We start from the raw sequence: 17,983 nt of genomic DNA on the forward strand, positions 1-17,983 counted from the left end.
AAATGTAAATAGCAGGAACGGATCTAGCTGAACACTGTGAGCAGGACGCACTGCACTAAATGTAAATAGCAGGAACGGATCTAGCTGAACACTGTGAGCAGGACGCACTGCACTAAATGTAAATAGCAGGAACGGATCTAGCTGAACACTGTGAGCAGGACGCACTGCACTAAATGTAAATAGCAGGAACGGATCTAGCTGAACACTGTGAGCAGGACGCACTGCACTAAATGTAAATAGCAGGAACGGATCTAGCTGAACACTGTGAGCAGAACGCACTGCACTAAATGTAAATAGCAGGAACGGATCTAGCTGAACACTGTGAGCAGGACGCACTGCACTAAATGTAAATTGCAGGAACGGATCTAGCTGAACACTGTGAGCAGGACGCACTGCACTAAATGTAAATAGTCTAGAAGATAACAGGAACGGATCTAGCTGAACACTGTGAGCAGGACGCACTGCACTAAATGTAAATAGCAGGAACGGATCTAGCTGAACACTGTGAGCAGGACGCACTGCATTAAATGTAAATAGTCTAGATAGAAGATAACAGGAACGGATCTAGCTAAACTGAATACAGTGTATATATATATATGCAACACCTGGGATGCATATATATACACAATACACTGTAAGTGCAGCTAACTGACTGACTGTTCTGCCTAATCTATCTAACTCAAATCAAATGACACTGTCTCTCTCTCTCTCTATCTCTCAGCACACCGGAACACACACTACACAGGGCCGCCGTGCAGGCGGCCTTATATAGTGTGGGGTGTGTACTAAATCCCCTGAGCCATAATTGGCCAAAGCCACCCTGGCTTTGGCCAATTACAGCTCTCTCTACTGACGGCGCTGTGATTGGCCAAGCATGCGGGTCATAGTGCATGCTTGGCCAATCATCAGCCAGCAATGCACTGCGATGCCGCAGTGAATTATGGGCCGTGACGCGCCACACGAATTTGGCGCGAACGGCCCATATCGTTCGCAATTCGACGAACGATCGAACAGCCGATGTTCGAGTCGAACATGGGTTCGACTCGAACACGAAGCTCATCCCTAATCTTCAGTTTTGTAAAAAAAAAAAAATGTCTGTACATACAGTGCCTTGAAAAAGTATTCATACCCCTTGAAATTCTCCACATTTTGTCATGTTACAACCAAAAACGTAACTGTATTTTATTGGGATTTTATGTAATAGACCAACACAAAGTGACACATAATTGATAATTGTGAACTGGAAGGAAAATGATAAATGGTTTTCAAAATTTTTTACAAATAAATATCTGCAAAGTGTGGCATGCATTTGTATTCAGCCCTCCCGAGTCAATACTTTGTAGAACCACCTTTTGCTGCAATTACAGCTGCAAGTCTTTTTGGAGATGTCTCTACCAGCTTTGCATAACTAGAGAGTGACATTTTTGCCCATTCTTCTTTGCAAAATAGCTTAAGCTCTGTCAGATTGGATGGAGAGCTTCTGTGAACAGCAATTTTCAAGTCTTGCCACAGATTCTCAGTTGGATTTAGATCTGGACTTTGACTGGGCCATTCTAACACATGAATATGCTTTGATCTAAACCATTCCATTGTAGCTCTGGCTGTATGTTTAGGGTTGTTGTCCTGCTGGAAACTAAACCTTCGCCCCAGTCTCAAGTCTTTTGCAGACTCTAAAAAGTTTTCTTCTAAGATTGCCTTGTTTTTGGCTCCATCCATCTTCCCATCAACTCTGATCAGCTTCCCTGTACCTTCTGAAGAAAAGCATCCCCACAGCATGATGCTGCCACCACCATGTTTCATAGTGGGGATGGTGTGTTCAGGGTGATGTGAAGTTTTAGTTTCCCGCCACACATAGCGTTTTTCTTTGAGGCCAAACATTGAATTTTGGTCTCATCTGACCAGACCACCTTCTTCCACATGGTTGCTGTGTCCCCCACATGGCTTCTCGCAAACTGCAAATGGGACTTCTTTCAACAATGGCTTTCTTCTTGCCACTCTTCCATAAAGGCCAGATTTGTGGAGTGCACAACTAAAAGTTGTCCTGTGGACAGATTCTCCCACCTGAGCTGTGGATCTCTGCAGCTCCTCCAGAGTTACCATGGGCCTCTTGGCTGCTTTTCTGATTAATTCTCTCCTTGACCAGCCTGTCAGTTTAGGTGGATGGCCATGTCTTGGTAGGTTTGCAGTTGTGCGATACTCTTTACTTTTTTGGATGATGGATTGATCAGTGCTCCGTGAGATGTTCAAAGCTTGGGATATTTTTTTTTATAACTTAACCCTGCTTTAAACTTCTCTACAACTTTATCCTTGACCTGTCATGGGTTCGACTCGAACACGAAGCTCATCCCTATTCCTGACTATGCTCTCTTTTGGAAAGACAAGGTAAAACGGAGGGGTGGTTGGTGTCTGTCTCTATGTGAGAAGTGATCTCAAAGTGAGTGTGAAAGAGGATCTAGTTGATGGAGAGTGTGATGAGTCTGAAGCATTATGGGTGGAACTGTGCATGGGTGTGCATACTACAAAGGTTATCATTGGAGTTTGTTATAGACCTTCCAGTGTTAGTGAGGAGGTGGAGACTCAGCTCCTTGCACAGATGGAAAGGGCTGCAAGGGCTGGGACAGTGATAATAATGGGGGATTTTAACTACCCAGAAATTGACTGGAGTATTGGCACTGCTGGGACAGTTAAAGGGCAAAAATTTATAAACCTATTACAAGACAATTTTATGGTCCAATTTATTGAGCGACCATAACATGATTTCATTTAATGTTAGCTATAAGCAACAAACGCATACAGGTAAGATAAAACACTTAACTTTAAGAGAGCAAATTTTACAAGGATGAGGGCTGCTCTCCAGGACTTAGACTGGGAGGGAATATTAGCATCAATGGACACAGAACAGAAATGGGAATTCTTCAAAGTGACTGTATGTAAACTCACTGCAAAGTATAATTCCATGGGCAATAAGTTTAAAAGGCTAAAAATAAAACCTATGTGGCCAAAGTTAAACTGGCTATAAATAATAAAAAAAGCTTTTAAAAAATATAAAAATTAAGGAACGTTATCATTGTTTAAATGTTACAAAAAATATAACAGAATATGTAAAAAGGAAATCAAGGATGCAAAAATTCAAAACGAACGACAGATTGCAAAAGATAGTAGGACAAAATCCCCAAAAATTCTTCAAATACATTAATAGTAAACAGGTCATGTCTGAGTATGTGGACCCTTTACAAAATAATCTAGAGTGGGTGACTGGGGACAAAGAGAAGGCAAATTTATTACAGAGGTTGTATACCTGCAGAAAAAAAAACAAATGAAAAAAAAAACAAAAAACCTGTAAGGCAAAGGCATAATGAGCTAGTATGCACCTTAGAACGAGGCATTTGTACCTAATCCCAAGGGAGCTGACATTTTGCCCTCGGCGTGTCTTCCGTGTTCGCAGTCCCGGCGATGTGAGTGGCCGGAGCCATGAAGACATCACGTGCATGCGCGCGGGAGTCTTCTTCCTGGCAAGGTCCGGCAGCGTCTGCCGGACCTTCAGCTGGGCAGTCACAGCTCATGTGCCGCTGACGTCAGCAGCTGCATGCAAAGTGAATATCTCCTAAACCGTACAGATTTAGGTGATATTAATTTTACCTACAGGTAAGCCTTATTATAAGCTTACCTGTAGGTAAAAATAAAAAAAATGTTTATACAACCGCTTTAAATACTTTCTTCAGCTCTGTGTATACAAAGGAGCATGGGGCAGCTCATGTTCATAATGGGGGTGGTAGTGACACAGCCCCAAATGATCCACAATGGCTCAAAAGTGATATGGTTCAGAAATATTTAGACAGAATAAAGGTGGATAAAGCACCTGGACCAGATGGCATCCACCCACAGATCCTAAAAGAATTGAGCTCTGTCATTTCAAGGCCATTGTTTCTAATATTTAGGGACTCGTTAATGACTGGAATAGTACCACTGGATTGGCGTAGGGCCAATGTGGTGGCCATATTTAAAAAGGGATCAAAGTCTTTACCAAGTAACTATAGACCTGTTAGTTTAACTTCTATAGTTGAGAAGATACTGGAGAGTTTAATAAAAGACCACATAGATGAGTTGTTGCAGGAAAAAAATATTTTAAGCAACAGACAGCATGGATTCATGAAAGACAGAAGTTGTCAAACAAACTTGATTTATTTTCATGAGGAGGTTAGTATAACCTTGGACAGAGGAGTGGCTGTGGATGTGGTATACTTGAATTTTGCAAAAGTGTTTGACACAGTTCCCCATACATGGCTCATGTGTAAGGTAAAGTCTACAGGCTTGGAAAGATCAATTTGTAAATGGATAGGAAACTGTCTAAAAGACAGAATTCAGAGAGTAGTGGTTAATGATTCTTACTCTGAAGGGGTCTAAGGTTATTAGTGGTGTACCCCAAGGTTCAGTGCTGGGACCCTTACTTTTTAAAATCTTTATAAATTATATAGGGTCTGGGATTGCAGATGACACCAAGCTATGCAGTGGAATAACGTCCTTACAGGATGTCTCCAGTTTACAAGTCGACCTCAATGCACTGTCTAATTGGGCAACTAAGTGACAAATGAGGTTTAATGTTGATAAATGTAAAGTTATGCACTTGGGGCTAAGAATATGCATGCATCACACATACTAGGGGGAGTACAACTGGGGGAATCAATGGTGGAGAAAGATCTGGGGGTTTTGGTAGATCATCAAGCTTAATAATAGCATGCAATGCCAAGCTGCGGTTTTCAAAGCAAACAAAGTCCTTTTTTGTATTAAGAGAGGTATGGATTCTAGAGAGAAAGATATCCTTTTGCCCCTGTACAAATCATTAGTAAGATTTCATCTGGAATATGCAGTTCAGTTTTGGGCACCGGTCCTCAAAAAGGATATCGGGGAACTGGAGAAAGTGCAGAGAAGGGCAACCAAACTAATAAGAGACATGGAGAAGCTCAGCTAAGAGGAAAGATTAGAGCAACTGAATCTATTCCCTCTTGAGAAAAGAAGGAAGACTAAGGGGGGGATATGATCAACATGTACATATATAATATATAGTGAACTTGGTGTTGAGTTATTCACTTTAAGGTCATCACAGTGGACAAGGGGGGACTCTTTACGTCTGGAGGAAAAAAGATTTCATCTCCAAATACGGAAAAGTTGTAAGAGCTGTGAAAATGTGGAATAGACTCCCTCTACAGGTGGTTCTGGCAAGCTCAGTAGATTGTTTTAAAAAAGGCCTGGATTCTTTCCTAAATGTACATAATATAACTGGGTACTAACATTTATAGGTAAAGTTGATCCAGGGAAAATCCAATAGCCTCTCGGGGGATCGGGAAGGAATTTTTTCCCCTGCAGTAGCAAATTGGATCATGCTTTGCTGGGGTTTTTTGCCTTCCTCTGGATCAACTGTGGATATTTTTTTTTTTGGTTGAACTGGATGGACTTGTGTCTTTTTCAACCTGACTAAGTGACTATGTATATAGGACTGTATATATAAAGAGTTGTCCCTGAAGTTGTTCTGAAGTCAAGTGGGCATCCCATAATCTCCAATCCCTATCCAATTTATTATCCCTCATTAAATAACAAAAACAAAATCACGGACTGTTCTCGGACTCTGAGTGCCTGTGGAAATTCGGTGTGCCTGGCTGTGAAGGGTGGGGGTTCCCAGTATCCCAGAAGCAGCTCCCTAGGGGGTGTGCTACATTTATTAATAGAGAAATGGAAGGTGAGGTAAAAATTAAACAAATTAATTCTCAAAATGAACCTCCTAAATCTTCATTAAGATAAGGAGAAAGAATTTTGCTGAAAGCCTTTTTGCCATCAAGTTTCAGAAGCATGTGATTCCTATTGTGGGCAAGTGTATTGGCAGCTGTAGCTAATTCATGTCCTCATTGAATATATGTTTATTTCTAACAAAGCCAAGTTGGTGATAATTGTCTTCTTTTTATATTCTTGATGACAATTCCAAATAGCAGTAAAAAATACATGGGTTTTATTTGCACAAAGCAGCCTGTCAGCAATATGGAATATATATAGCAATATAGCAAATATATAGCAATACAGCAATATAGATACTGGATAGCGTAGAAAAACTGATGCCAAGCATTCCTTTGTAGGTGAGAGGTTCTCTTTAATACTTGCTAGAGTGTATCTGATCTCACTGCTGGGTTATACTTATATACATTAGTGCCTTCAATTACTAGTTGTGATAGTACTGTACTGCCACTTACCATTCTTCAGCTTTGGCCATAACAGTATGATTTTCATTAACTAGTATTTAAAAGTTATTAAAAAAATGTTTTTAAATATTAATTATTCAAATAAATATAAATACTTCTAGATTGTAAGCTCTAACAAGCAGGGCCCTCTGATTCCTCCTGTCCTCCTGTAACTGTACTGTCTGCCCTCATGTTGTAAAGCGCTGCGCAAACTGTTGGTGCTCTATAAATCCTGTATAATAATAATAATAATAATACCAAATGAGCTAGCTAACCCGAGTCATAAAGAAAATGTAAAGAAGAATGATGTATTCTTTAAGCAGGACAATATGGAAGCAGGGATTGTGAATATGAAGTTAAAACATTTTATGGTAGAAAAATAGACCCTATGAGCGTGGTCTTGGTGCAGCTTTTACTATGCATTGCTCTTCTAGCATGCCCCTCCCACTTGGATTCTTGTCTATGTAGCGCTGGTGCCAAGTAGAGCTGGCTTCATGTTTCCTGGCTTGGAACAGCTAAAATGTTTAGTAAAGTCTATTCAGAGCCAAGATCAGGCAGCAGAACCAGAATTAACTGGATCAGACAGCTTCTGAGCAGCTTCGCTGCTTTTAGAAACCTTTCAGAAAACTCAGCGTGTAATTAGGTGCAGTCCCCAAAATTTTTTATAGTATATAACTTTAAAGTTCCAAAGAGTTACATGCTAGCACTACTGACTTATAAATGTTAGATAAAACAACTTTTTTATGCCACCCCCATAACTTGCTGTCTGCTTTTTTATTTTAAGCAGATTGCCTGTTTGTTTTCCTTTGATCTTAAGGCCCTATGCACACTGGGCATTTAGCAGAGGTACATGAGGTTCTGGCATTTAGCTGTGTATGGAGGGCACAGGTGCATCCCTGCTACCGGTAGCCTGTCAAACTATATAAGAGTCTGACAGCTGCTGCAGCTAGATGGTGCACCTACCTGTACGAACATTCAGGACAGAAGGTGCAAAGTCTGCTTTTTCAAGGACAAAAAAGGGGGAAAAAACGGACATCTTTATTTCTCATGAAAAACATCAGTCTTACATGATCCATTTCCTAATATTGAACCCAATAAGTTTAAATGTCAAGTAGGCATGCAAGTTTCAATTGCTCATTGTTCCCCACAGAAATGAGAATATTCTTTCCTTTTTCCCAAAACATGATGCCATCTGTGGTATGCATCACTAGAAATGTTTGGGTGCCCTTGGAGTCTTTGCAGTTACAGCAATGACAGTCAAATATCTGTCTGTTTTATATCCATAAAAATCTGTCCTTCTATGACCAGCTAAGCAAAATATGTGCTGTTTATTTGATTAGCACCTGACAATGAATTTATCTCCTAGGTTTCTGGGCACGAGAGGTTGGAAAGTTGATAGGCCTGGAACATCCTCTTATTCCTGTGCACCATCAGTATGTTGTCACTGGTTCTGTTCCTGAGGTGAAAGCTTTAAAGAAGGAACTACCAGTCCTCCGAGACTTGGAGGGATCATATTATTTACGACAGGAACGGGATGGACTTTTGTTAGGACCATATGAAAGCCATGAAAAAATGAAACTGCAAGATTCCTGGGTAACAAATGGAGTCCCACCAGGTAATACTTCATACTTAAGTTGACATAATAAAGTAAAGCTCTAGTCAGGCTGTGGACAGTACTGCATACTGCATTCCTAACACGTAGAGAAGCTTTAAAACAAGCCCGTAATGACCTTTGTAGCTGCAGACACTGTACAGCAATTCATTCTCAGTTCACAACGTATGGACTGGAGTCCTATCTTTTAGCAGCTTCCCCATCCCCACAGTGCAAGCTCTGTGATTACATTAGACTAGAAGTATGGTACATCAGTTCTGGGAAAGGGAAGTTGAGCTGCAGAGAGAACAAGGTGTCTGGTTCTGTGGGTGTCCACTGCAAGATTCCTAGGTAACAAAAGAATACAAGGTACTTCTGCTGCCTCCCCACCTCATTAAAGAATACCTTATAGTTTTTAAGAAATACAAGGCTTTCTCTGAATAGTGGCAGTCAGGTATGAGATATGCATACTTACATTTGGTGCAAACTGGAGCAATGTAACTATGCTATAAAAACCATAGATAAACTTTAGCTTTCAAAAGTAGTGAAGCTTTAAAACAAGCTCCCACTAACCTCTGTGACTGCATACATTGTAGAGCAATTAATCCCTAATGTTCACACCACAATCGCTGGAGTCCTTATTGTCAGCAGCTCCTTCCCAGAGCACATGCTCTGTGTTTCCAATAAAGATTAGAAGACGGGAAGGTTGCTAAGTCAATACTTGGAGGGGGAGCTGAGCAAAGAGAACAAAAAGTGTATGATTTCATCATGGGTGTCAATGCAAACCAGTAGTAGTATAGATGCTTTTTTAGGGCTTTAGTCTGCACCTGTAGTGTGTTTGTACTTTAATGCTGGCTCCACCAGCTTTGCATACTTTTCTTCCATTCACTTCCCTGACACTCCATTCAGTCATGGGGAGTGAGGGAGAGTTAACCCTGTGTAAGTCAAAACTTGGAGCTTAAAACAGGGCTGAAGACTCTCTCTGTTCCAACACTATCACATTGGGAAGAAGGGGCATGGGTCAAACGCTCTCCAGACCCAAGAGTACAGGTTACTTTTCATTGCTCCTAGCAACCAAACTGAGCAGCATGGGAGTGAAGGGAGGGTACGGTATGGGTTGCTGGTGGGGCTGCCATTAAAGTGAATCTCTTTAACAAACATTATAACTGTTAATAGTTATTTTGTTTACACTGTTGGCAATAACCAAGGTTAGCCTGTAACTAACACTCTATGTTCTGTAGGTTTTGGGAAAGAATTGTTTGAGTCTGATCTTGACAGAATTATGGAACATGTAGAAGCTGCAATGGAGATGGTTCCTGTGCTGAGAAATGCCGAGATTATCAATATAGTTTCTGGACCCATAACGTACTCTCCAGATATCCTTCCAATGGTAGGGCCACATCAAGGTGTCCGAAATTACTGGGTTGCTGTTGGCTTTGGGTAAGTGTATACACTATATAGTATGTTGGTTTATGATGTGAAGACTCTTGATAAATGATCTTTGTTGGTTCAGATTAGTACATTCTATCGCTCCCCCCCCCCCCCATGCATAATCACCCCATTAAAGCGTAGGATCATCTTTTAATATGATTTGGGATTCTTGGTGTTCCCAGAATCTTAAAGGAGGAATTGTGATGTCACCCCTGCCTAGGAGCCGTGAACAAAAGCCAGGTGTAAGGGGAGTATATTTTTTTAATCCAGCTGTAATGCAATGATTACACATGAGGTGGTGGGCCAACATTTGCATGCATGGTCTGCTTTAAGTGGGGAGAGCTCCTTTTAAAGCCAAACTTACATTGTTACTGGTGTTGGTGGATTCTCCCAGAACCCACCAAAGGGCAGGCCACAAAACATTGTATCACACACCCCCTTTCGGCAATCAGTAGATATTTATGAATGACATTTAAAAACACTCTGGTCTGTCTTGGCTGTGCTGGGGGTGATAGGAAGACATTTAAAGGCTGATTAAACCCTGCCTTGTCTCATCCAAAGCTGGACATTTTTGGTAGAGCTTTGCTTTTGTATTAACAATGTGTTTATTCACATCCCTACATCCCTTTCTTTTGCAGCTTTTCTCTCTGTTTTTGAATCTGGTCAGTGCCTTGAAATCATTATTTTTTTTTTCTATTTTCAGGTATGGTGTCATCCATGCTGGAGGCATTGGTAAGTTCTTAAGTGACTGGATCCTGGACGGAGAACCTCCTTTCGACCTCATTGAACTAGACCCAAACAGATATGGCAAATGGACCACTACACAGTATACAGCACAGAAAGCAAGAGAATCTTATGGACTGAACAACATTGGTACAACTTCTTTGCATTGATAAAAATAAGTATGACTAAAGAATGCTTGTGCTTCTGGTGTTTAAAGCCATAGGTCTGTAGCATTACTCAAGCTATGTTGGTTTGTTTAATGTCCTAATTTTTTTTGGTTGTCTGCAGCTAGCAAAATTTTCTTAATCTAAGCATTATATTAAAAATACTTCCCTTCTGAACCATATTTTAAAATTCAGAGAGACCACAACTGCATAGGCCAGGGATTCGGGTCTTGCCTGGCACAGGCACAGCATAACAATCAGAAAATGAGCATTTTTAAAAAGATAGATCTGCAGTGGCAGCCTCCATATTTTCTTGGAATAGGTTTTCTGTAAATATTTTTTTTCCTGATTCAAATTTTTCATAGAATTTTTGTTGACCCATGTTCCCTGATCCACATGCCATTAATTGCTCTAACAGCCCCAAAGGGCTGGGAACATAAGACAATACAAAACAATTATAGACTACCGAGGTCAGTGTTCCCAGACTTTAAAGAATTTGTCTTGAGCCTGTAAGAATGCTATAAAGTTTCTGATTGACAAGCAGCACATTCATATGTTTTTTTTTTTTCAAATATATATTTTATTAATTTTTTCCAAGAATTTGGGCAAAGCCCGGAAATACAAACAATAAAAAGGGGGGGGGGGGGCATTCATATGTTTTAACCATTTGCAAGACCACTGTAGGTTTTTTTCAACTTCTGGCAATAGTCCATTTAGCTACTACAGAAAGGAAGGTAGCAAGCTTTTGCTTGGGGTTAGTAAGACTTGGGATAGTGAGGTGGTAAAGAGCTATTCTAGGGTAATTTTCTGGATATCCCCTGTTTAGAACAGTGGATTTGGCTTGATTATTTCTAAAACCTGAGAACACAGTAAAAATTGTGGTGGGGAATGTGGGGATTGGTAAAGCCTAATACACACTATGAGTTTTTTTTGTTTAACACAGTAGGTTGAATGAAAAAAAAACTGTCAGCTCCGGTCGAAGCCGATGTACTAACTATGCAAAGTTAGTACAGTGATCTTTCCTGCTGAACTGTTTTGTGTTCTGACAGAGGGACAGCCCCCCTGCCAGAACACAGCATGCTGGTCTGACAGAAGCCAATATTTCCCGTGTTTACATGACTTTAGGGTCAGGAGGGTGTTGTCTGCAGACAAGCTGATTCTGAAGTCAAGGCCTGTGCATACAACCTTGGAAATGTCCCAATTCCCCATAAAAGAAATCGCCAGGAGCTCTAGGGCCAATATAAACACAATAAGGGGAAGAGGGCAACCTTGCCTCATCTCATGGAGGATTAAAAAAAATTGAGAAAGGGAGCTTGCATACTGGATCTTTGCCATAGGTCTGGAATGCACAGCTTGTCACCCAGGCAACCAGGGAATTCTCAAATCTCGATTTAAAGAGTGTATAAATCATATAATCTCATGACATGTCCAAAGAAGTAAGGAACCCAGGAACTCTGTGTTAGTGTAACAAGTGGGTAAGGTGATCCACCTTCCAGAGATTAGCACTAGCTTGGCACCCGGGAACAAATCCTGCTTTTTCTCTCTGAGTATGAGGAACTGTAGATGTTTGTTAATTCTATTTCTCACCCAGTGAATAATAGTGTATGGAAATGCAAAGTATGCAAAAAAAGGCCATAAGATATAACATCCAATACTGGGTAATAAATCCGTTGATAGGTATTCAGTTGCTTGAATGATCTGACACCACACCACGTGATCAACACCGTGACTCCACTCCCCAGTTATATGTAAACTCACCAGCACTAATTGTCTCACTTTCTCATGTTCGGTTAGTAAAGCATTGTATCCCCAGAGTCATGGATATCCCATCAAAGGAGATGTCTGCTCGGAGATATCTTGTGGTCTTTGGATGCCTGGAACGTTTGATGGGATATCCATGACTCTGAGAGTTTACATCTAACTGGGGAGTGGAGACACAGTTTTGATCACTCAAGCAACTGAATACCTATCAACGGATTTATTACCCAGTATTGGATGTTATATCTTATGGACTTTTTTGCATTTCTATACACTATTATTCACTGGGTGTGTAATATATATTGTTTATGCTATTGCTTTTCTAGCGCTACTATTTACCTTCAATGTTATGTCTGGTAGATGTTTTTTTATATACATTTGTCTCTTTAAAGTAGCTGCTCTATTTACGATAAGTGGTTCTTTGGCGCGGTGATAAGATCTTGGGTACCTGTACATTATGAGATCTGATTTTCTATTACTCCTATTTCTCAACAAATTGTTTAACACTTTCAGGTCCACACTGAGTAAAGAAATGGGCTGAAAGTCCTGGGTGTCTGAGGCTTCCTTCTCGGTAATCATTTAACGTAGGCTTGATGAGAAAGAGGGGATGGAGAGGACCCCAGTTTTTTCTTTCTTCCCTTTTTTTTGTTAATACTGCTATGTGAAATGAAATATTTGTATATTTTTAGTTGGTTATCCCAAAGAAGAAAGATTTGCAGGAAGACCAACAGAAAGGATGAGTGGAATATATGAAGAGCTGAAGACAAAATGTTCCATGGGCTTCCATGCGGGATGGGAACAGCCTCACTGGTTCTACAAGCCTGGCAATGATACTGGATACAAGTAAGTGTTCATTTTCGTGACATTGCTAAAATTGGGAAACTTTCTATCCATAAAATGTAAAAAAACCCAACAAAGATAAGCGAGTAAATAATTGCTGATGTGTAAAGCTATCGGGCACAATGTGTTATGCCTAAGGCCTCAAACGAAACGCGTCAACTGATGTAGACTGTTGTTTCTGAATAAAGATGAAGATTTTTTAAGAGCAACTGTGCGGATCATCTTTCTATATATGCACTCAGTGAAACAGCTGTGGATCGGGCACCCAGGAGCTTTTTCATCAATATGTTGTGTGGGTAGCAGCACCGTTGCTTCTATTTGTATCAGGCACAAACGTCTGGGAAAAATAAAAACTGCTTTGATAATTTTATTGACATTTTTATTGACATTACATCTTATATGTATATTTTCGTTTTTCCCATTTTAAATCCATTGTCAACTGCCAGTAATAGTTTGTCTATCTCATCAATTACTCTACAATAAGGTAGTAAACAAAATGGGTCTATGCATTTTGAGATGTGTTCAGGAAGCCAGTACAGGGCAAACTTATAACAACCAATCACAATTTGTACCTTTTTTGTTTTGTGGGAATTGAGAACAAACCTTCATCAAGTTTTTTATTTTATTTTTATTTCTAGACAAATTGTCAGCACTTTTTTTTTTGCATTTCTCACTTCATTTCATTTTTTCATAAATTTATATGGAAGTTTTTTTGTCAAACTTATTTAACTAGAATTTATTTTAGTCATGCGATACATGTTTTAGAAAGTTCCCATAGAACACAGGGGATAAGAAGGTGCAAATGTTAAAGTAGAAACCCAAGAACTTGTGTTTTGGAGAGAGTGGGTTAGAGTTAGAATATCTGTCAGGCTTGTAATATTCTATGCTTCATTGTTGGGGAGAATTATCCTCACTTCTTCTTAGACACAACAAGAAATTAAAAAAAAATTCCCTAGAGCAAGACAAATCCCATCTTTGACAGTTGTTATTGGCATGTGTCCCAATTGTTTCAGTTCTGGTGACAACTGTAAAATTTTGAATTTCTTTTCACGTTCTTTCCTAGTGACCACAGTCACTGGGACAAGGAATAAGGAAAATCTTCCAAATCAGGACACCAATAAAAAACATAACCCTTGTCTGGAGTCATACTCTAAGGATAACATGTTTATTTGACTTCACTATTTTTTATCCATTTTTCTTCTAATAGACCAAGCTTTAGGAGGACAAATTGGTTTGAACCAGTGAGACAAGAATATAGACAAGTCATGGAGAAGGTGGGGGTGATTGACCTGACTCCATTTGGCAAGTTTACTGTGAAAGGAAAGGATGCCATTAATTTACTGGACCATCTTCTTGCCAATATCATTCCAAAGGTATGTGTGTATGTCATTTTGTTAGTTATTTAATGAGGCAAAGCAGCATGCTTGAATTCTTGACAAAATTTGAATTCTTAAAGGCTAGTATCAGGGGCGGACTGACCCATCGGGCACTCAGGCACGGACTGAGGGCCTGTGCCGCTAGTGGGCCTGTGAGAGCCTCTGCATCTGCAATACATGCAGCATCTAGCAGGGATTAGGATGCATCTGTGATAATACCTCTCACAGCATGCTGCTCCATGCTGGCTCTTCCTTCCCTCCCGTCCACCCCAGTTGCTTGTACATGACATCACCTGGGACGGACGAGAACAGGAGAGGGGCCAGCGGAGGGGCATCGGGTGACCGTGAGGCGCCGTTTTTCTTTGCTGGAGACTGGAGGTACCATGGCAGCCATCGCGGGGTGGGAGCAGGCAGCAGACAGTACAGTGGTGTAGGGGGCCCGGGCCCCAACAGGACCGCAGGAGGCCCATGATATTCTCCTGGTCCTCCCGTGTTCTCTCCCTCCACAGTGTCCTCCAGACCTCCACCCAGTAACAGTGTCCCCCCACAGTGTCCTCCAGACCCCCACCCACCCACAGTGTCGTCCATCCACCCACAGTGTCCCCCTGTGTCCTCCACCCACCCAAGGTGTCCCCGTGTTCTCCACCCACCCAGGGTGTCCCCTTGTGTTCTCCACCCACCCACAGTGTCCCCCTGTGTCCTCCACCCACCGTGCCCCCCCAGTGTCCTCCACCTACCCATGGTGTCCCCCTGTGTCCTCCACCCACCCACGGTGTCCCCCTGTGTCCTCCACCCACAGTGTCCCCCTGTGTCCTCCACCCACCCAAGGTGTCCCCGTGTTCTCCACCCACCCAGGGTGTCCCCTTGTGTTCTCCACCCACCCACAGTGTCCCCCTGTGTCCTCCACCCACCGTGCCCCCCCAGTGTCCTCCACCTACCCATGGTGTCCCCCTGTGTCCTCCACCCACCCACGGTGTCCCCCTGTGTCCTCCACCCACAGTGTCCCCCTGTGTTCCCCACCCACGGTGTCCCCCTGTGTCCTCCACCCAGAGTGTACCCCTGTGCCTTCCACCCGCCCACAGTGTCCCCCTGTTTTGTCCACCCCCCCACAGTGTCCCCCTGTTTTGTCCTTCACCACCCACAGTGTCCCCCTGTGTCTTCCACCCCCCCACAGTGTCCCCCTGTGTCCTCCACCCACAGTGTCCCCCTGTGTCCTCCACCCACAGTGTCCCCCTGTGTCCTCCACCCACAGTTTCCCCCTGAGCCTTCCATCCCCCATTCCCCACAGTGTCCCCCGTTTTGTCCACCCCCACAGTGTCCCCCAGTTTTGTCCACCCCCCCACAGTGTCCCCCTGTTTTGTCCACGCCCCCGGGCCACGGTGTCCCCCTGTGTGCCTTCTACCCCCCCACGGTGTCCCCCTGTGCCTTCTACCCCCATGGTGTCCCCCTGTGTCTTTTCCCCCCACCCACAGCGTCCCGCTGTGTCCTCTCCCCCCATGGTGTCCCCCTGTGTCCCCCTTTATGTAGGTGGGGCTTTGTGTAGGTATGGCTTGCATGTGGGTGGGGACACAGGGGGCTCCATGATCTTCTATTGCCCGGGGGCCCCATGAGTTGTCAGTCCGCCCCTGGCTGGTATTGATTGTCACTGAATGTAACCCATTGCTTTAAAGGGAAATTATAGTGTATTTCTAGTGGATGCGTATTATTGCAGCATTTGATATGACTTTCACATTTCTAAATGATTGCCCTTTCTTTTTTTATTTGTTATTGTACTTAATATAGAGATTTGCAGTGGGGGCTCTGTATTTGATTCAATTGTATTGTTTAGCAGCTGTTGAGATAAGATATTGGCCCCACAAAGAGTGTATTGCTTTCAAGGATTTGGCTGACTGCAAAGACTTGCTTCGTGAGAAGGAGCAGTAAAGCACAACCACTATGTGGAACTGCAAAGCAGGATGCACAATACGTAAAGAGTAGATCATTTCTCACAACTCTCCGGCCTGTCTCTGAATTCTCAAAAAACAGTAGCATTTAACATATCATTTCCCTCTGCTATGGTGCAGACTCTTCAAAATACATATAGTTTGAAGTGGGCTCCTCGCTCTCTCCCATACTTAGGGGTCCAGCTGACTTCCTCTATAGACACTATCTATAGGGTAAATTACCCCCCATTATTTAAAAGACTTAAGGAGGATCTGCGTTGTTGGGCGGATTATTCCCCTTCATGGTTTGGCAGAGTCAATTCAATAAAAATGACATTCTGGCCTAGACTCCTTTATTACTTTAGAACTTTACCGGTGGCAGTCCCAAGGGGAGACATACAACATTTGCAAGCTGAAGTCCTGCGTTTCGTGTGGAGTAACAAGAGACCTCGGATACAAAAGCGAACACTTTCTACACATAAACCTATGGGGGGGCTTGGTCTTCCCAATTTACAGGCATATTTCCAAGCAGCCCAGATTGCCCAGCTAGCCTACACCACAGCTAAAGACTCAGTCCCCCTTTAGGTCTCCACTGAAGCACTGCCATCTGTTTGCGATAGGATCCTTAATGTGGCTTCCTAGTCATTTACGCCCGCCTATACTATGCCCCACTTTATCACATTCTTTAGCAATATGGGACAGAACACGCCATCGCAGTCCTTTATCATCCCCTCATACTCCACTAGCTCCCATTCTCTGTAACCCGGAGTTTCCACCTGGTTTGACTCCGCAATTTTACCAATGGTGGCTTAATAAGGGGCTACTGAGAATCGGCGATTTCCTTATTGGGGATCAGTTATATACTATACAACATTTCAAAGACACGTTTCTAATGCCTCCTAATGAAATATTTCGATACAACCAAATCTCATCATTTGCCAGATCCAAACTTAATCAAGTGGTGGGCCCCCTTACGCTTACAACATTTGAATTGACATGCCAGGCCAGAGGCTTCCAAAGGGGTCGGATATCTGCGATATACACTTTTCTTACTGAGCCAGATCCGAAACTTGCCTATATGGACTAGTGGGAAAGGGACTTGAACCTTACCTTTGATCTGACTGAATGGCAAGATATCGCTTGTCAGCTATCCAAAATTTCCATCAATACCACTCTTATAGGTGCCAACTATAAAAAGCTCCTACGTTGGTACGTGGTACCAACTAGGGTAGCTAAGATGCATCCTTCTACTTCGCCAAATTGCTTCGGACGATGTGGACAGTTGGGGACGATGCACCATATCTGGTGGCAATGCCCTCTCGTAACTAGGTTTTGGATTAGGATTTTCAATTTAATCAACTCAGTAACGGGAGTAAACATTCGCAGATCTCCAGAAGCCGTTCTCTTTCACAAACTACCTGAAGAGACACCCAAAAAATTGGTAAAATTGATTAATTATTTATTGTTGGCAGCGAGAATCACAATCGTTAGACACTGGAAAATCTGTAATTCCTCTTGACCAGGTTAAAAGTAAACTCAATTGGATTATGATTAATGATAAACTCACCCATATACTTTGTAATAAAACCAAGAAATGTAACAAGGTATGGGACCCGTGGATCAATTACATCTCGACTCGGTAGAGAACTCCAGGATGACCCTCTCTTTCCTCATCTCCCTCTATTTCCCTCGTGGTTTTTTTTTTCTTTCTTTCTCCCCCTCTTCTCTCTTCCCTTCTCTTCATTACTTGTTTCCTCTTCTAGAAATTTTATACACAATACAGATGATCGCACATGGGGCCTCATACGACCGTGAGTCCTGAGATCATCTCAGGGATCGCGACCGGGATTCCCTGTGACTCCGGATCTCTACCATTCTTTCAAATAGGGGTACTCCGGATCATAGCTGGGAGACTATTATTAAACCTCATTGGTATTTAGATACATATCAC

At 42.3% G+C, this 17,983-nt stretch overlaps 1 protein-coding gene across 2 annotated transcripts in view; it reads left to right on the forward strand.

Annotated features, from left to right (window-relative positions):
• Positions 1-17,983, forward strand: part of DMGDH (dimethylglycine dehydrogenase) — a 102,661-nt gene that overhangs the window by 70,432 nt on the left and 14,246 nt on the right. For both annotated transcript variants that reach the window (XM_073623765.1, XM_073623758.1), the window contains exons 6-10: positions 7,594-7,842; positions 9,060-9,258; positions 9,953-10,122; positions 12,584-12,737; positions 13,942-14,107. In XM_073623765.1, the coding sequence (XP_073479866.1) occupies positions 7,594-7,842; positions 9,060-9,258; positions 9,953-10,122; positions 12,584-12,737; positions 13,942-14,107 (938 nt within the window). The remainder of the gene's footprint in view (positions 1-7,593; positions 7,843-9,059; positions 9,259-9,952; positions 10,123-12,583; positions 12,738-13,941; positions 14,108-17,983) is intronic.

The sequence above is a fragment of the Aquarana catesbeiana genome, linkage group LG01 (assembly GCF_042186555.1).
Source record: "Aquarana catesbeiana isolate 2022-GZ linkage group LG01, ASM4218655v1, whole genome shotgun sequence".
Taxonomy (NCBI): Eukaryota; Metazoa; Chordata; class Amphibia; order Anura; family Ranidae; genus Aquarana; species Aquarana catesbeiana.